The sequence below is a fragment of the Morone saxatilis genome, unplaced genomic scaffold (genome assembly GCF_004916995.1).
Source record: "Morone saxatilis isolate NCDOM2014 unplaced genomic scaffold, NCSU_SB_2.0 Contig5, whole genome shotgun sequence".
Taxonomy (NCBI): Eukaryota; Metazoa; Chordata; class Actinopteri; family Moronidae; genus Morone; species Morone saxatilis.
In genome coordinates this window covers 21,596,347-21,617,021 of record NW_023340095.1, presented here as the reverse complement: position 1 = coordinate 21,617,021, position 20,675 = coordinate 21,596,347, and the positions used below count along the sequence as shown (strand labels likewise).

At 40.8% G+C, this 20,675-nt stretch overlaps 1 protein-coding gene across 1 annotated transcript in view; it reads left to right on the top strand.

Moving 5' to 3' along the window:
- arhgap20 (Rho GTPase activating protein 20) overlaps positions 1-20,675 on the top strand; it is a 30,678-nt gene that overhangs the window by 4,881 nt on the left and 5,122 nt on the right. Inside the window, exons 3-13 of the mRNA XM_035676634.1 lie at positions 4,326-4,502; positions 5,904-6,053; positions 6,697-6,738; positions 7,163-7,247; positions 7,414-7,491; positions 7,810-7,876; positions 8,500-8,709; positions 12,523-12,713; positions 13,478-13,642; positions 14,400-14,509; positions 15,041-15,230. Of these exons, the coding sequence (XP_035532527.1) occupies positions 4,326-4,502; positions 5,904-6,053; positions 6,697-6,738; positions 7,163-7,247; positions 7,414-7,491; positions 7,810-7,876; positions 8,500-8,709; positions 12,523-12,713; positions 13,478-13,642; positions 14,400-14,509; positions 15,041-15,230 (1,465 nt within the window). The remainder of the gene's footprint in view (positions 1-4,325; positions 4,503-5,903; positions 6,054-6,696; positions 6,739-7,162; positions 7,248-7,413; positions 7,492-7,809; positions 7,877-8,499; positions 8,710-12,522; positions 12,714-13,477; positions 13,643-14,399; positions 14,510-15,040; positions 15,231-20,675) is intronic.

Genomic DNA, 20,675 nt, shown 5'->3' with positions numbered 1-20,675 from the left:
TGTGTGTGTGTGTGTTTCCTTTGGCTATATAGAGAGCTTTGTGTGTCAGCCAGAGATGACATTATAGTTTGCCTATGGAAATGATCTGGTGCAGCCAGGGTCAGTTCAGGGAGGGGTAGGAAGATGTGAAGCAGACAGTCTGGTAGCCTGTTTCTCGCTTCTGTGTTTCTGCACTTCCACAGGTCTCCTGTCAACCACACAGTGTGGGCAGGACGATGGCATCTTCTTTTCATTTCTTCTTTTTTGGAGTTTTTGAAGGTGGTGCTGTGGTGGCTTACTCAGTCACACATTATGCTTGTAATATACGTATCGCTCACCTTTTTCAGCACGTTGTTGTGGTTTTCCAGCTCACAAACTCCAGTCATTTCCAATAAAGCAAGCACCTTTTCAGTACACATGAATAAGAGTGCTTTTTTTTTTTTTTTTTTACAGGTTTTAGCTCAATAAATTGTCCTATAAATCATCAGCAATAAAATCTGGTTAACTTTATCATCCATGTATGAAGAGTGGGTCACACTTGATTCATTGTTTCTTTTCCAAGAAAACATAAATACAAAAATGTTTGGTTAGTTATAAGTGTTATTCAGAACTGTAATGTCTTTATTGGTGCGTTTACTGCAGTTTTGTTGCAGTCATGAACAAAAACTGCCATGGTGGGTTTAGGAGACGGTACAGACTGGTGTGTGTTTGTGCAAGCTGACATCCTCTTCGATCTGCATGTTAGCAGACACTGACACACACAACACCAATCCCTGCCTGTCTGGACAGCCATTATGTGGGAAAAAGAGGTCAAACTACTGCTGATGCCACCCTCAGGAACACACACACAGGCTGGCACACACACTCTGACTTTCTTTTTCACAAATTCCTCTGGATGCACTCTTTTACACACACACACACACACACACCCACACACTGACTTTCCTCTTCTACTGTGGTTTTTCATCCCGGTCAAAGTTCACATGTTGTGTGAGGAACAAAGGAGCGAGTTGGAGGTTTCTTCTCTTGCCAGCAGCCTTCTGCTCACTCATTCCTTGTTGGTTCGTCTTGGATTGATGCCATAAAAACTTAAAATGGAGTCAGATATGCTAGCAGAGGCAAATGAGCTGCAGACAAACTAATAATACAGATGATACACATAAACACACACACAGAGTCCTCCTCAGGGTTATTAATAAACAGATGAGCAGATGGGTAGATTTATAGTGTGTGTCACATCTGCCCTGAGGGAGTCGGTCGGCTCGCTCTGGGTAGACCAATTGACAGCTGAGGTGACGTAACGTTAAGCTATTGGGTGCATTAAGGTCTGGATGTTTAGAAAAAGCAGAAACTGAAACTGAGGGAGAGTGAAAGTTGAAGTTGAATGAGTGATGGCAGGAGAGGTAAAAGCGGGCTAAGAGGGGAAAATGTGGGATGATGGACAGCAACAAAAAAAAAGTAAAGAAGAAAGAGAAAGTTGCAGCTGTTTGTCCAGCTGTTGTCCTCGGGGAGTGTGTACATGTCTGTCTTGGCTGTGTGCATGACTAAGACTTTACTATCTTTCCCAGCCCATCCTGCACAAACTCTGTGAATCAGGTGTGTTTGCTGCACAAAACAGGAGTACTGCAACAAATCTAGTTTCTCTTTCCGTTGAGTTTCATTTGGACAAATAATATGACGTCAATCGTGTCTCAGTCAGTGATAATCTGACACTTTAATTTCTGAAACCAAACCTACTAAGACCTTGATTATACATCCATAGTTGTATTTTCTAATTGTCTTAGCCAGTAGTTTTTGGTATTATATTGTAATTCAACTCCTTATTAATCCGTCTAAGGTTAGAGAAATGTGTGATTTTAGGCTTTATTAATCAAATAGACTTGTCAAATCACTACTTTGTGATATATGCTTATAAGATGTATCAACCTTGATACCCAAATAATGCCTGGTGCTGCTTAATTATTCATGCTGGGACATTAGTATGCTGTGTTGTGTGGTTCATTGTACACAAGCCCCCTTATTGTGTTCCAAAAAGTCAACAGTTCTCCCCACAGTGCCGTGCCTCAACAAAGGTGGCCATGTATGTGGGGACAGACTGAGCACTCAATTTATCAACATCACATGATGTACAATGGAGCCATTAGCTGCTCATCCATCAGATTCAAAGGGCGACTGGCTCAACTGTCAATCCTACATTCAGGAGGGAGGGATGTGTGGTGAATACGGAAGATGTTGTCTTTTTTGGGGGGCAGTGAGATGTGAAAGGGGCTTTACAGGAAGTTTTGTCCATTTGTATCAGTGTGTGTGTGTGTGGGCTCTTCTGACAGGAGCGTTTCCCGGATCTGCGTGGACAATAAGAACAGAGACAGATAAAGTCATTGGGAATTTTTTGGGACTTTTGCTCTGTAATGGTGAAACTAAAAATCCTCCCACCGTCCCTCTGTAGTAGTCTTTTACTCCAGTGCTGTCCTCCTGCGGTGGCATGTGACATGACATCAAGAGAGCAGTTACTGCCGTGTTGAGAGATATTGAGAGTAGAGCTTTTGATGCTTACATGTCACAGACTTCGTTGGAGAAATTTGGACAAAGGGAAGGAGACAAATCTAGAGTCTTATCGCAGAGTTGACACCAAAACTAAAGATGTTGTTGCTGTTGTCTCCCTCACAAAGAATAGAGGAATGCTTAATTTACAGCAGTAGAAGGGTGCATGAGTTATGTACAGTAAACCACATTGAAAACTTTTTTTTTTCTCGAGGAACAATATCTGATTGTTTTGCAACTGTTAATTCTGTAATTAGTATAGCAACATGGTACTTTTTTTTACCCATTTTTTACTATTAGACAGTTTCAACAAGTTTTCGACTCCAGGATCTTGAAGGGCGACGTGTCCCACCGAGCATCAGCACTTAATTAGCTACATTCATTGCTTTTAATTGAATTCACTCAGCCCCCTTTTGGATTTATTTTTGGATGACACACAAAGACGGACAAAAAGGGAAGCACTCCAGCGTAGTCGTCTGTTCTTTGTTAATTACTTACATAACCAATCACTTACGCAATGTAACTGGACGGATTTTGAAGAGAATTTCAGCTTCTCTATCTTCCCAGCACAACTTGGACTGCTACTGGGTGCTTTGTTGAAGGGGTTACCAACAGATTTGGGTGTGTTTGTGTGTGTGGTCATGTGTAAGAGACGGAATGAAAAGTAGAAACTATGTTAAGAAGTGGGTGTGTACTGTACGTGCGTGAGATAGCATACAGTGTGTCTTCGCATGTTTGTGTACATGAAAGAGACACAGAAAGGAGACAAAAAATGTGCATATGTGTGTGTGAGTGTATAAGTGGATATTTAGGTATTTTATCTGGTGGTGAAGGGTAAACAGGAAAGGATGGAGTCCTCAAATGATTTCCTCTTCCTCCAAAAATTCCCCTCTGTTTTCATCTGTCCATCAGTGGCACAGATTGACAGCAAGAAAACAGATTCAAGATAGACAATTAAAACAATATTCTAAGATATTTCTGTCACAACAACACAACAAGAAAGCTAGCGTGTATTTTTGTAGAAGCTTTAAAAAACAGAAGCTACAATGTGCTTTACTGAAAGGAGAATATAGAAAGAGGAAACAAAAGAAACAAACAAGGTTTTTGGAGAACAGTGTCATTTCTAAGGACAGTTTTGCAATTTCACTATGTAGAAGTTCCATAGATTCTGGCAGGAGCGCCTGTAGCTAACCTTTTTGTGACTGCTTTGAGCTCTTGTCCAAAATATGCAAATAACATGATTTGTAGCCAAACCATTGCACTGCAGGTCCAAACGTCCAATATTTATTTTACTGACAATGCTTGATTATGTGTGTGCTTGCAACTGTGAGGAAGCAGTAAAAGAAATGCAGTTAACTCCACTGTTGGACTTTAATTAGCCTACAAAAGCCTTTTCACAGCCTTTTCTGAGTTTGGTTCACCACAACATGGACCTTATGTTTTTCAGTTACATGCTTAGTTATTCCACCCTCTTGAGGAGTTTAGAAAATCCCACACAGAAAAACACTGGAATAAATAAAGCTAAATACAAAATGATTTAGCTGAAACACTTACACTTACAGTAGTTACTTAGGGAGGTGAGGAGGTCGTACAGATTGTCCTTTGAGGCAAATTTGTGATTTGTGGTATTGTGCTATATAGATAAAGTTGACTTTAATCTGATCCCAACCACATTCAATGCTAGGGATCAAAACCTGTTGTTCAGAAGCATGCCTCCAAACACATTCAGACCACATAGACCTTTGGGGATCAATATTTAATTCTTTGCCTCTGTGTTGTATGTTTGTCTCGGTTTTGTCCCACAGGGAAAGCTGCCTGACGCCAGTCAGCCCAGAGTCGTGTCCCCTCGTCCAGGCCTTCCTGGCTGAATGTACCGGCCGTCTGTTCCTGGGTCACGCCCAAACCCAGCTGAAGACAGGCCTGCAGACCCAGGAGAGACACCTCTTCCTCTTCACCGACACACTGCTCGTCGCCAAGGCCAAGTAGGTTTCCTTGTGTGTGCCTTGTGAAATGACAGAGAGAATGAAGGAGTGTATGTTTATGTGGTTGTGTGAGGGAGAGGGAGATGGAAAATGGAGACAGGGAGACATAAACAGGAAAAAATAGAGTGAAACAAATTTGAAAAACAAAAAAGCAACATTTCATCTATTCCTTGTTGTTTCTCTGAAGCAGATCGCAAAAAGCAATTTGATCAGGATGGAGTTACATCTTTATGTTATCTTTCCCTCAGTTTTCCTTCCCTTACTCTCTGGCTTCTTTCACTCGCTCCCTCATTTTTCTCCCCAGTATATAATTATTTCCCAGCCAATTAAATCCATATGAAGCCTGGCTCAGATCAAAGCCACACTGGCCTGCCTTGGGCCTACAGTATGAGGCTCCCCACCCACAAACTGCAACACACACACACACTTTCAAAAATAGAAACTTAGAGAGCACATTTGTGTTTTTGAAGTCCACAAACACACACATACATGCACTGATGTGCACATGTAAACACGTAGACATGTAGTTACAGAATCTTCTGTAACTAGAGTTCTGCTCTGTGTACTGTACACACACAGTCCTCACTGCAGACACAGCAGGACCTCTGTGGTCATGTGCCAGTGGGCGGAGCTGACCCTTCCATCACAGAGACTATACGCTATAATTGGCTATTACATTGTGGCTGAACGCAGGGTGAGCAATGTATTGGTATGTGTGTGTTTGCGAAAGAGAGGGAGAAGAAGTTAACTGATGTGTATTTGCATTTGTTTGCCTTTATCTGTGTAATAGCATGGAGAGTGTGTGTGTGTGTGTGTGTGTATAAGTGTGTGTGTGTGTGCCACATGTGTGCATTTTGGAGTTCTTCGCTCTATAATCACAGATGAAGTGGTGGATGAATTCATTTCTAGTGAGCGTGCTGGTCTTTTTAGAATTCTATATAAAGCTTCTCTTGAAGGACTGCCATATGTTAGAGGTTTGTGGAAAAATGTTCTATGAAGAAATTTGAAGTTTGTTTTGCAACAGTAGGGGATCCCAATTTGTTCCTTGTGGAACCCCGTAATAAGGGACTTTCATGTTTTTTTATGCAATCTTTTACAAAAGAACCTTCTCTCATGCGTTTCTGGATTTCTTACTGATTGATTGAAATGAACTCATTTATGAAGCAACAATTCCAAAGTCTTAATGGTTGTATCTTCTTAAATGTGAGAAGAATTTGTCTGTTTTAAATCATTGTAAATTGAATATCTTGGAATTTTGGACCAATCAGAAAAGATTTCATGTTATGGCAAATGGTGAGGGACATTTTTCATTTACAGACAAAGACAGATTAATTGAAAATCAACATTTTTGTTTGTTGGCACCCTAGTCTAGTTTAATGTAACACCCTGTGTCTTCTGCAGGTCTCCCACTCATTTCAAGGTGAAGGCCCAAGTCAGAGTGTGTGAGATGTGGACGGCCAGCTGCGTAGAGGAGGTGTGTGAGGGGAGCACCAACCCAGAGAGGAGCTTCGTCATGGGCTGGCCCACCTGCAACTGTGTGGCCACCTTCAGGTACACACACACAAACACACACACACACACACACACACACACACACACACATAAAGTACAATATAAGCAAGTTCACATTCAAGAAGAGGAATGCCTGGAAGGCGAATTACTGTTCTTCGTCATCTTAATTTGATCAAAAAGAAGCAATTCAATGATAATTTCCTCCTACATAACTTCATTCAGTACATCTGCTTGCATTGCATGACAGTTATTAATGCTTAGCACACTAATAATGCCCGTCTGAGTCACTTCAGAGCGAGTACACTGTGTTCTGAGGTGCAAATGCACAGCATAGAAGGGAACTAAAAACTGAACACGCAACCACAAAATCCCTAAACCCTTAAGCGCAAAGGAAGTTCCCAGTCATAAAACTGCTCAATCTAACCACAGTAAGGCTAGAGTAGATAACCATACATGCACAACAGGCACAGACATGCAACACATACAAATACATTCATATATGCTGTGCTGTATATTTGCACCTTCGTCAATGGTGGACACACATTTCCCATCGCCAGGAATCCAGTCGTAGCTTTGGGCGAAGTCTGCGGTTTTGTCAGTGGGAGTCACATAACAGAGCAAAACAGACAGTTGCTTTTTTATATGATTTCCTCTGATTATCACTTTCTTTACTCCCCTACAGCTCTGAGGAGCACAAGGACAAGTGGTTGGCACTCATCAAAAGGTAAATGTTTGGTCATACCCCATGTTACTTTGTCTGCAGTGGTTTGTTTTGGTATTTTAGCTCATGGTGCATCTTCAAAATGTTCCTTACAGGGCAGGATTTTATTTTAACAGAACAGAGGTGATTGAATAGAAGATGAATGAGATTAATCACAGAATAAATAAATGGGAATCAGCTGGCCTGACAGACGTAATAAGATGAATTTATAGATCTGAACCACTGTGATGAATACAGTCCAGCTAATGCTTTACAACTAGCATTTAAAGCTAAGATTAATTTCTTTATATTTTACATGCTGGTATTACCTCCCTTATCACAGTGTTAGATTGGCCACATGAACTTAACTTATATTCAAATGCTATTTTTATTTCAATCACAATCAAAATTCACTAATATCTTTCCTCTGTTTTTCCCCTACACATAGTCGGATAATCGAGGGAAAAGAGAAGGACGACCCAAAGACTATTCCTCTGAAGATTTTTGCAAAGGACATTGGAAATTGTGCATATGTAAGATTCTTTTCTATCCGCTATGATTTTTATTGCTTGTATCAGCACAAAAATAGATAGTGTTTGATCGCCTAGTCTGTCCTTAAGTAGGTAATTAATGATGTCACTAGCAGTGCCTCCATTTATGCAAGATATTTCCATAATGTGTCCAAAATCTTTCCACCAGGCCAAGACACTTGCGGTCAGCAACACTGACAGCACCACTGATGTCATCCGCATGGCTCTGCTGCAGTTTGGCATATCGGTGAGTAACCAAAGACCACTGCTGATACTCAGCTCTATATCCAGTCACTATACTTTGATGTGACGTTAAAAACAGCCTCTGTTGGCTATCAAATGTTATAAGTAAAGTTAGTTAAACATCTGATGGCTGAGAGTCTGAATAATAAACTGTCCAAACAAAGTATACCAGAATGTAATGCATTATACAAAGTAATATTAAAGACCTTTTTCGAAGATATATAATTTTTCAGAAATGAGTGTCAAATAAAGATATTAAGTTAGTATTTTCGAAATGGTGCAGTTAATTACTGTGTTAAACCTGACATTTTTCCCTGTCTAGGGCTGCGTTAAAGACCACAGGTTGTGGGTGAACTCCAGTAAGGATGACCCCCCATACCCTCTCATTGGTAAGCTCATCTGTCATAAAAATGATGCCAATCTTACTGTTAAATCACATCTTTTAAATCACATCTTTTTCATTTAGACTTTCCCCTTTTCTCCTTTTAGACACTCTTAATTAAGGTACTTAACCTCCAGTGGTGTGTGATAAAATTTATGATAAGACTCATATCGGGGAGTCCCGAAGTGTCCATGTGTAGGAGTGCGATACTGGTGATTCCTGAAAATCTGCATGTATGCTTACAATTAACTCTTTCATAAATTAAAGTTAACCAAAAAAAAAAAAAACTCCCGTCTCATCCCTCCCACGATGAATACTTTGGAAAATCAGACAGTGCTAACACTAACAAAGAATGCCCACAGTGAGGGTCACTACTGTATGAACATCAGCAGTACACCAAAAACTCTGGGATCATTTCAGAGCAGTTAATCTTTTGTCACAGTGGTATTTCCGTGACATTCTCTTACCATAATCTTTTGTTGTTGTAGTTCACACTGAATTCCTAACATCCCAACTCAGTACTGCTGATTCATCACTGCACTGCTTTAATTTTTATCAGATTTTTATTTTTGCTCCACGTCACGACAAGACCCATAACCTCTAACCTCTGCACTTTGACCTGTCATTTAGGCCACGAGTTCCCCTTCAGCATCAAGATGAGCCACATTCGGGATGGTGGGAGCACTGGTGGAGGACTGGGAGGAGGAGCATGGAGGGATCCAACGAGTCCCACAGATTGTCCAGGGGTGCTGCTGCTGGACCAGTGTCTCCCCCCAGACACCCAGTGCCAGTTTATCCTCAAACCCAACAAGGTCTCCCCGGGACTCGTTACGCTTATAGGTATGTCACACAACTGGTCCAGACTGTAGTTCCCATTCTTTCCCATTGTCATTTTTCTGAACACATGTATAAAGTATATTTCAGAATTAAAGGCAACTTTGTATGTAGGTGACTTCAAATAACGGTGAGGTAACAGTTTAAAAGCACTTTGAACTTCAAAACCAAGAAATTCTGCTCGAATTAATAATCAGTGGACTGTCTTTGGAGCTGTTAAAGGAATCTGACTCAAAAATGTGAGAAAATGCTAAAACAACACTGATGAATATTGATTTGTCATATGAGTGAACACATGAGTCAAATATGGCATTTTGAGTTTTCATTCTTTAACACAAAGATCTGGAGTATTGAAGGCATCGTGCTTTTATTTCTTTTGGTCTAATGTGAATAAAAAAAACCTTTTCTTGTGGGGAAAGTTGCAGCCTTAAGGTAAAGTCAAAAAGTAATTAGTATAATTGCTTTCAAACCAAACATTTCAGTCAGTTAAAAACCAGCATATAACGAGTGGCCATCTTCTCATGGACCTTTATGCACTGAGGAAGATTAAGTAAGGGCAGTACAAATATGTGCTGTAACAAGGAGCTGTGAAAAATAAGAGTTTTTTTCCACCAACATAAGACAGTTGAGGTTTTCAAGTAGATGGTTGGTCAGTGTCAAGAATCCATCCATAAATCTATTTCTGTATAAAACCACAGGAGGAAATATGGGGATACAGAAGTATTAATGCAGAACAGAAAGTACTTCCTCAGAATGTGTTTCTCTATCATTTCATTTCATTTTGTTTGTGCACGCTCTTTACCCTCAGCCACGTTTTCTAGATCTGATGATGAATCAGTAGGTGAACGCGAAGAAAAGGAGTCAATGAGAACGGTGGGAATGGAGACAAGGGGTTACAGCGGGGGTTAGGAGAGACGCAGTTTCAAAATAAGAAAAACATCAGACAGACAAAGAGGAAGAAACCCCAGAAGGGACGGAAGAGTGTGAGAATAGGAAGATGGAAAGCGAACAGAGATGACACAGCTATTGAGTAAGCCTGAGGGTCGGTGTAGGTGAAGGAAAAAGAAACAGACTGTAACAGATAGAGAGGGAAAAATTTACAGACTGAAAGAAGACTGAAAGGAAAAAGAAAAACAAGAGGATGGTGGACAGGAACAAGGAGGACTAATGGGGATACAGAAACCAGGATGGAAAAAGGAGAAATGAGGTTTAGAGGAAAACAAGTTGAGCATAAAAGGTCTGTGTTTTCAGTCAACGAGGCTTCAGTTTGCCAACCACAAGCTGCGCTTCAAAATCCTTTGCCTCAAGCGTAACGGCATCTTACATAATCACTCCATACCAACCCTGCCGCCATAGGGGCCTAATCGCTCACACCCAACCAGAAAGCTAACGATCATGTGTTTATTGAGTGGTAATCATGGCAGAAGCCCCTTTTCAGGCATTTATTCTCAAACAATCCTGCAAGCAATTCTTTCTTGAATGTCAGAAACTAATTGGAACGTGTAAAATGAAAGTTGTGATGTTGTTTTTTTCCCCAACATTTTACAAATTGCTCCAAGACTTGGCCATTGCAATACACTAAATGTGCCCCAGAGATCGATTTGAGTTACCTCCGCTGCAGTGAAAAACTGCTTATCACAAACCAAAGAGCCATGATTATTTTATACTGTGTAGTGTAAAGAGTCCTGACAGGCTTTCTTGCATATTCATGGCGGATTCGAGGGGACCCCAAGGCACCGACAAAAAAATCTCCAACATTGAAGCTCGGGCTAAACATGCTTTATTGGGAAAATGTTCATGGAAATTGATGTAATCTGCTACTTCAAGGTACCATTTTACACACAAACATTGATTCTAGTGTTGATACAATACCTGATTAGTATCGATAACAAATACCAATACTTTACAATTCAATACAATACCATTGCTCTGAAGATCAGTTTTGAGCCTGTTCTATAAATAGTTTTATAATAAATATAACAATATAACAATATATAACAATTTCTGATCAACCCATATCAATTGCACGCTTAAAATAACTTCTGGTTAGCCACACCCACTTTTGGTATGAGCAGCACCCATTCCAAGTTTCAGCTGGTACCAAAAAAGTATTGAAGTTAGATGTCCACTCCAACTCACAAACCCTAATTATGCAAGAAAATCAAAGTGAACCAACCACTATCCTGCAGGAACAAGGCCAGCCTGTTCCCAGATAATGCTAGTTTGTCAGCGGCCCAGAAATCTGCCTGGCATAGAGGTGGATCATTATTACCAGCAACACTGTTCACAAAAATAGCCCGGTGGTTCATCCTCTCGAGCTGACTGTGGTTTGGGATAAAACAACTACTAGGTTAAGGTTAGGAATAGAAACCAATGTTTACTTGATTTTAGGAAGTTTCTATATGTTAATTATTATTGTAAGACGCTAGCAGAAGATTATAGTAGGATGATGGACACTGCCCACCCAGTCAACAAGTAGTCTACCTCTGTTTCCTCATCTCCCCCCCTCTAAAACAGCTCCCTGACTAGAAAGCTGTAATGATGTAACGCCTGATTTACAGCGATGTCATGTTTTGCCAATGATGGCGAGGGCCTGCTGAGAAGTGCCAGAGCAGGCCGGTAATTCTGTTCCTGCTGAACTTTGTTCCAGAGTGTATTTGGGCATAACGCCACGGCAGATTGTTAAATAATGAATTCTATGTGAGGTATGCCACATGTTTTGTGGGGCTTTCTGGGCCCTCCACCCACTGAAAGAATCTTTCTTTTGTTAGGAAAGTCCCACCCTCAGATACAAATCACAATCGCTTAATAATGTCAATGTTATAATTTCATGACTGTTGGCAACTCAAAGTTGCTACATTTAAATCTCACTACACTGGCACTTAGTTCAGACAGGTATTTTAGAGGAGTTTCAATCCAAAATGAACTATAATTTTCATTGTCAATTCATGTATTGACTTTTGACATTAAAGAGTAAGTTGTACTCTATAACTATTCAAACTAGAGCTAGAAAGTCACTCTGCAGCAGTGTTGTTAAAATTGGTCTCTTGTTATCTATGTCCCATGAAGGCAACACAGGTCTGAACCACGTTTCTCCGTTTTTTCCACCCAATTTAAGTCTTTCTGCATAGAGAATAGATTCAGCAGTAAATGTCTGCTGTGCATTCCCATTAACATGTACTTCAATGCACACGCAGCATGCAGTTTCATAACTGCAGAAACATGCCGAGTGGTTATGTCATAGAGAACATGAAGACGCAGTGAAGACAGAGCTGCAGACAGACACTCAAACAACACAGGTAGACACTGTGACTTGGCACCACTGAGCAAAGAACAAGGAACACACAGTCACAAGCCCTAAGAGACACACAGAGCCCCTTACATGAACACAGACACCTACACACACACACAAACCTCAAATGTAATGGTGATCTTGAGCGTGAGGGTATGTTTCTCTCAATCGCTGAATCAGTGGTTCTTTCTTCTGTCCTTCTTTCATGGTCTTATTGGGGTCTGTCTATTTAACAATCTCCCCCTGTTTTCTCTGTTTCATATAAACTTGTTAAGGGTGTGATTATTTGGCCAAAATTTAGTGGACAGCATTCATGTTCATGCTGGAAGTGTATGGGACTTTTAGGCCAAACTGCCAAACAATTCACAATCTACCAGAACATGGAAAATAAATAATACAAAACCATTACATAGACTTCAGTTTTGCAGTTCCATTCATGTGACTTGTCAACATGCATTACTCAAGCGATTCCAGTTTGGTGCTATCTGAAACCACAGCTCACCTCTTCCTCTTCTCTCTCCCCACAGAGCCTGGTCAGCAGAAATCCTTTAAGAGAAAGAGGTCTCTGATCAACTGGCCTTTCTGGAAAGGCTCCAACACACAGCTGGACAGCCTGCCCCTGTCCCCGACCTCGCTCTCCCCCACTCAGGGACGGCTGTTCGGACGACCCCTGAGCTCCGTCTGCTCTCCAGACCACGGCCTGCCCAAGCCTGTCATGGTGAGCTGAGCGCAGGTCATGTAGGCCAGCAGGAGGGGTCAGGACCCCGTCTGGAGGGGTCACAGGATGATTTGGGGTTTGCAGTGTATGCAGTGTATTAGGGAAAGGGAGATGTAGTGGTATGTAGAAGTAGATGCATTTTTAGATTTGAGATTTTATGGAGGTTTTATCTAATATAGCGATATTGTTTTTTAATATATACTGCATGTTCCAGATAAATAAATAAATTACTAGAGAAGTGAAACCCAAATCTGTTGAATAAGCAATCCAGATTCAACACTGACACTGACAGATTCAAAAAATGTTTCCTCTCTGATTATAAAGTGCACTAAAGAAAACCTTTAGAAAAGCCTTTGTTGGGTTTTAAAGAAAATCCTGGAGTCACAATACTTAGTGTTCATATTCTTACAATTTTATTAACCCTAATCCATGTAAAAAAATATTGAATAACCCTCCCAGTGTGGTGTCCACTCACTCCTTCTTCCCTTTGTAAATAATGAAAACTCATTTGAGGCTGCAGAAAATAATTCACAAAGATTCATCCTCCATTTGCCCAGATTAATTTCTAAATATAGGGAATGATAAATCAAAAACAAACCAAACAGACAGCTGAAAAGGCTAAATTCACTTAATCCCTGTCTCTTTCATTTCATTTGGTTTAAAACATCACTGGATGTCTGGCAGGATTTCAGAGCAATTACGTCATTTAGTGTCTCTTCCATTCAGAACATTTATAAAAATATATTTAATCCATCTCCCTCCAGGACATGTTGGTATTCCTGTACCTGGAGGGGCCATACACCAGGGGCGTCTTCAGGCGGTCAGCTGGGGCCAAAGCCTGCCGGGAGCTTCGGGACAGACTTGACAGTGGGACCGACGACCCGGAGATCACACACCAATCAGTGTTCGTCATCGCTGCTGTCCTCAAGGTAGCGCACACACACTCAGCCACACACAGTCCTGCCCCAGTCTCGCTGGTTTGAAACCAGACAACAGAAAGCAGGCATGACTGATGTGCGTCCAAAGTCACATAAGTCCAGACAGGATAATCTGTCTCTGCACAGCCAGGCAGGCTGCCAGTCACACACACACACACACACAAGGTGCTCATTGTTCAGCATCCAGGCCAAACAGCCACCACAGCGTCGGGCATCCAGGGAGCAGCTGAGGTGGTTTCATACAGAGCTGATTCATCTCTTCTTTGTTGTGCTTTACCTGTTTTCTGCACAGCGGATAGTAGTATTGTGCCTCACCTGCTGAGACAAAAACAATGTTAATCAATTGGTCCAATGATCAGATCGAAATGTTGCGTGTTTTAAGGATTTAATAAACCAGCATGGAGACAGTGAGTCTCAATCTTTCATCTTTATTAAAGTGAAAATACAAAACATTTGCAAGATGCAAGGGTTTTGTGAGCAAATTCAATGCATCACATTGTATGCTGAGCTTTATTTTCTGCATTTTACAAGCTAAATTTAATTAGTTAGGTCAGACCTTGATCATTGAGCTTTTTTGTAAGAGAGAACACATTCATACTCAGACTTAAATAAAATCACCCAACCAAATACAAAAAAGAAATAAAAATTAAACAAGTAAGAATCATTACAAAATTATTATTCAACAAAGAAAATTATAGCCCTCATTGTAATGCATGTCTTAATTAATGAATATGTTTTTTGCATACAGGACTTCCTGCGAAACATCCCAGGCAGCCTGCTGTCTGCGGATCTGTATGACCAGTGGATGGATGTGATGGAAGGGGAAGCAGGGGAGGAGAGGATGCAAGCTGTCCAGAGGTAGGAGCTCTGTCTTCAAACATCATGTTTACTGTAATGCCATAATCTTACTGACATTGTACAACATGTTACTGTTGCTTTCTCACAGGCACACACATACACAGACACAACAAATCATACAAATGGGTGACAAATTAAAGGAAAGACCTGAATAAATGAGTGTTTTTGTGGCTTGCGGTGACCCAGCACCTGACTGTGACACTTTGTTGGTTTTTCCTTTAATTACACGCTGTTTATGTCTAGTGAGAGCGAGGCAGACAGAGAAGGGGCATCGCTTCAGTTCTAGAGGCAACAAACTAAATTCCTTCTGCTTAAGAAAATAAAAAACAAGTAACATGACAGCAACAACAAAATAGTTTGTGGAGTAATTCCTGTGGAGATCAGTAAATATGACAACACACATACAGACACGCACTGTGAGAACAAGGAGCAGGGACACAAAGTGTTTTAGGGTGTGTTTTGTGATCGCTGTAGTCACATAGTTTACATGATGTCCATCTCCTACCATCCCTCTGTCGCTCTCTCTCTCAGGTTGCTTCACCTCCTGCCCAACGAGAACCTGCTCCTGTTGCGACACGTGATGGCCGTGCTGCACTGTATCCAAGGCAACGCCCATGACAACCAGATGAACGCCTTCAACCTGTCCGTCTGCATCGCTCCCAGCATGCTTTGGGCTCCTGCGCCTAGCACCCCAGAGATAGAGGGGGAGGGCACCAAAAAGGTGAGGGGGAACACACACACACATTACACACACACACACACACACACACACACTCCATATGGGGTGTTCTAGCTTATAATCAGATCTTGCAGATGATTATATTTACCGGAATTGTTCAGCATTTCGTGAAATATGCTTGTTTTCTTGCTTGGAGTAAGATGAGAAGATCAATACTAGGACTGCAACTAATAATTATTTTCATTTTTGATTATTCTACAATTATTTTCGCTATTAATTAATTCATCTGTTTATAAAATGTTACTTAAACTTCTGAGCCCATGTCCTCAATTTGCTTGTTTTGTCTCACCAACAGTGTAAAATCTAAAGACAATTTAGTTTATTTACCATCTGAGGATGCCAGGCAACCAGGGAACACTCCAGGAAGTTTTTACTCCCAGCCAAAAAAATGCAGTGCACATGACCCCTTGTACAATTTGTATTGTTTTTACAGTTTGGTTTTTGTACACATTAAACAAACGAGATATACTGTGGAAATTTGTGAGCTTTAGGGATGCTGGAAGGGGGATTTAGTTACCTTTGGACAAAGCCAGGGCAGCTGTTTCCAGTCTTTACACTAAGCTAAGCTTAAACAACTGCTGGCTTCGGCTTCATATTTAGCATACAGACATCAGAGTGGTATCAATCTTCTCATCTAAAAGATGTGTTTCCCAAAATGTCAAACTTAACAATACTCTGAAGACACTGAACTGCTACAGGTGTTTGTGTGCGTAACTGTGTGTGTGCTAGAGTGGCATGCTGAGACAGTGTGCAAACTCTGAGGAATTTAACATTTCAGTGGAATGATGCTTCAGCGTGAGTGTGTACGTGCCTGCTGTGATGTATGAAACACATGTGACCAGACAGACAGGCGAGTTAAGAAATCTTGATTTTTACTGACACTCTCAGTATACGGTGTCTGCATGTATGTGTTCACATGCACAAGCAATCTCTGTCGAGGCTGAAAGCCATTTGTCAGCAGACAGAAGGTTTCCCTGCAAATGTGAGTGCTGACCTCCGAGCAGGAGCCGACCCACTAACGCACAGCTGTAACACACACACTAAAGCAACCTCACGCGCACATGGCCAGTCAGGTTCTTATGTCATCGCTGACGATCACTCATAAGCTGAAATCACAACATTCTTACACGCCACTGAGCTTCAAATCCTCAAGCTTAGAGCAAGACTTGACAGGAAAGAGGAAAGCTTCACAGTTTCATGCGGACTTACTCGCAATCCTCACAGGAAATTTTTATATTTGATTGTAACAGCAAATCCCAAATGAAGTTTAAGTGTTGAGTTATTAGTGACGGTGGATTTTTTCTGACACCACATTGTATTTTTGTAAAGTTAACTCAACGGTGAAGCAACATTGCACACTCTACCTCCCTCGTATCTTGGCCAGGCTAACCTGAAATGACTTAATTCCCCAGCAGAGCCAGAGACCACAGAGGAAGCCCCCTTGCCCACCGGAGTACATAGTAGTACATTGTAGTCAATAGGACATAAGGCATACAAAGCTTTTTGATTTGTGGCCGAGCTGTTTGTGATTTGGAAAGTCACAGTAATTGAGTTACACACAATCTCTGTGTGTGGCTGGTTTGCTTATCTTTTCAAATGTGTGTGTATGTATGTGTAGGTGTGTGTGTGTGTGTGTATGCTTCAGGTGGTCGAGGTTCATTGAGAAAACACGCAAAGAATTTCCCTACAGAATTCTGAGGCCAAGCGTGTGCTTTAGTGGAAAATTGTGTCACTGAAACACTCTTCTCTTTCTTTCTCCACACACACACACTTGTCAGCACAAATACCCTCATCACCCACAAATACCTAAATATCTCTTTCACAAATACTCCCCTGATAACACTTTCCTTCTCGCACACTGCTTGTTTGTGTGTGCAGCCTGAGTGCGGGCGGCCTTTTTCTGGGAAAAAAAGCTAAAAAATAACAAAGTGATATTTCGACATTTCCCTCCATGCGGTCAGAGCCAGGGGCCAATTTAAACCAGCGTGGGCCCCTGGCCGTGTAATGGCTAGTTTCCAGCCTTGTCTGGAGACATGTGAACGCTCAATTTTTGGCCAGTTCAGTTTAGTCTCTGTGTCGCTGCCTCTTTTCATGCAGCATATAATTTAAATGTTTTTGGCTGAACGTAGCCGTTTAGAAGTTTCTGGGGTAAATACAGCTTTAGTTTGTGTATTACTTAAGATGGAGAAAAATCATTCAAAAGAACGTTGTTTTTCTTTTGAGCTTTGTTCTTGAAATGTGGACTCAGCTTTTGCTTTTCTTCTGCTTTGTTTTGTTTTTTAATTACAGTGACTTTTTCTACATTAACGTAACAGAGAGTATCCAATAGAGGTAAAAAAGAATTACAAGAAGCTTGATAGGCTTTTCTTTGCAAACTGCCCCACTAACACACAGCTGTGACATTTCGTAATGCACGCACACACCCACACACACATTCAGATAGTGTATATGCTCCGGTTGAATGCTTTCTGAATGTTGAGAGAGAGTTTAAGATAACATCCTATTGGGTTAAAGAAGAAGAAACGGTTCTGAATGGGCTGTTGATGGAAGGCTGAATGTCTCCTGGATGAGCCCACAGGCTCTTTCTAACTGTGCTCTGCACTAGTAGCAGCCCTCTCGGTGTGACAGTGAGGAATGCAGGATGAGTGATTGAAAGAGGGCAGGAAGGCTAAATGAAAGAGAGAGTGGCAGGTAAGAAAAGAGTGAATCAAGAGAGGGAAGAAGAAAACTAAAGAGGAGGGGGCAGTGAAAGTGTGTAAGCGATAGAAAAAATTTTGTCTGTACATCACCAAATCAGTGTATGGTGCATTTGGTGCATGTTGGATTAGGTTGATTTGGTCATTTGCACCACTACTTGCATGTTTTTTTCTATTGATAAACACATACTTACCAAATGCCTGTCAGTGATAAAGTTTTTTTCAATTCAATTCAATTTTATTCATAACGGAAGTTATCTCAGGACACTTTTCATATAGAGCAAGTCCAGGCCGTACTCCTTGTAAAATTATTTACACAGACCCACCATGTGCAAGCACTTGGCGACATTGGCGAGGAAAAAATGATTTGCTATTCTTCAGGAATGAGACAGTGGATTGTAATTGTGCACTGATAGCAGACAGATGAAGATATTTCATCTGTAATTATAAACAGGTTCATTCTCTTAAAGGTGATTGGGTAGTTTCACTCTCCCTGAAGCAAAGCACTGAAATGTCTTTTTTCATTTGTATATGAAGGGGGATAGTGAAAATTATGTAATAAGGTGTGTAGCAGCTGTGGGTAATCTACCAGCAGACTTTAGTAGGGTCAGCCATGTTGGAGGCAATGAGGAAGGATCAAAGACAGACGAGACACTTTGTGCATTCATATTTGCTTGTTGCATAAGTGTATGCTAAATGTCAATGCAGTTTATGGATGGCAGAGCTGAGAATTACTCATAATCCAAGTAAAATGTAGCCTCAGGGCTTTTAATACAGCAGTCATTAGCACATGTGGTATCTATAGAGAGGTAGTGTACAAACAGTGCAGATAAAACCAGAAGGTCAATGTAGCTTTTGCTCTCTGGTAACAATTGTGGGGGATTAAGTGTCCATGATTGCTAGAATGAAACTACTGTGGAAGTCATTAAGTTACATAACTCTGAAAATACAGCTCTCATCCCCCCGTCATCTGTGAGGTAAAATGTGAACAGTATTTGTTTGGAGAACACCATCTTCTATAAGAGATTGCGCTGTAACCTTTCATCACACTGCATTTGGGCAGTCAGCATTGTCTGTGAAAGCCACAACTCAGTGGAACGCCCTACCAGATGACACTAAGAATTGTAGATGTACTGGAAGCTTTAAAGCCAAATTTAAAAATCTACTAAAAGGTACTCAGCTATGTGACCACTGACTGCATTTAAGCAGCTTTGCTTTATACTCACATATCCTTGCTTTTATTTTGTCTATTTGTGACATGGTGTGTGCGTGACATACTGCCTTGTTTAATTTAGCAAATAAGTATGTTTCTCTATAGTTTCACTAATGCCATACAATATAAGATAAATGGACCCTGACAGACTTTTTTTTCTTCAAACATGAAAAATCACAGTGCTCTGAAATAACTTCAAATCAAAGTCAACTAGTTTAAAGAATTGTGTTGAAATGAAATGATCAGCATCCTGAGGATATCCTGTAATGTAGATGTTGCTGGAATAGAGAAAATTAGACTTAAACAAGTTGATTTTAGTGGAAGAAGGTTATTATCTGATCCTCCTTTCAGTATTTCGCTTGTTTTAAAGAAATAACAAATTTTTAAGAAGAAAATACTTGCTGCCTGGTTGTGCAATGTTCTGCCAGACAGACTCTTCTTCTGAATACTGAGTCATACAATGCATATGGACACCATACAGACATACGAACAGGAACATCTGGCTCAACAAACAAACAAACAAGGAGGCCCTGAAGTAAGTCTCTGCGTTTTCCATAGTGCAGAGCGACAGCAGGAAAAACAACTAATTTATTAACATAACAGGCAGATTTTAGTGGAAACTTTCCACAAGTTGGGAAGGATATGACTCTAGCATTTCTGAGTGGCCCCTGCATATTTGTGTCATAGGACGTCATATGTGTTTAGTAAATTTTGTCTGCTTAGTTTAAAAGGCAGCGGTCTCAGCCAAGTACTATGATTTGTTTGAGGACAGATTCCAACTAGGCTGATAATTCCAAAAAAGCCCAGACACTGTTGGAATGTTTGAAAACTGGTCGTAGTGCCGAATCTTTTAAAAAACAGCAAACAGCAAACAGCCATTTGCAAAATGTGTAATTCCCTCTATGGCATTTGTAACTGTGATGTTGGGTATTTGCTCCTAAATATGACGAGGAATTATAGTAATATGCATTGTCTTAGAAGACGTAAGATGTTGTCCAAAACACTGGATTTGTCCATCTCAGTCACCCAACAAGCATTTGAGCAAAGGATATTCAAAGCCAATACATGATGTCATATATTATCAGGACATTATCCAGGACTGGGAAGAAGGAGTTTGATGTTTTTCTTGGTTGGTGTGGAATGCAAATACTCTCGTAGCTGGAAGGTCGACATCAGTGCAAACGCAAACCTTTCTCAGAATGATAATATGGGACACAAAAAAAAGTGACTTTGGACAGCAGTTTGGAACTGATAGCTTATAGTTATTTAGATCATGATTTCACAAAATGAAGCTGGCAGTAGCTGCAGTACACGCAACCCTAGTTTTATTTTCAGTGTTTCAGCACACCATCATATCCACATATAATCTATGTCAAAATGTTCACCAGACAGTATGAGTATATTGATTTTCACTGTGTTGTGTCTGTGTGTGTGTGTGTGTGTGTGTGTGGACATGTATTACTTATGTTGTGAGGACATAAATCTGTTTACACACTCACATTGTGGGGACTCGCCTTC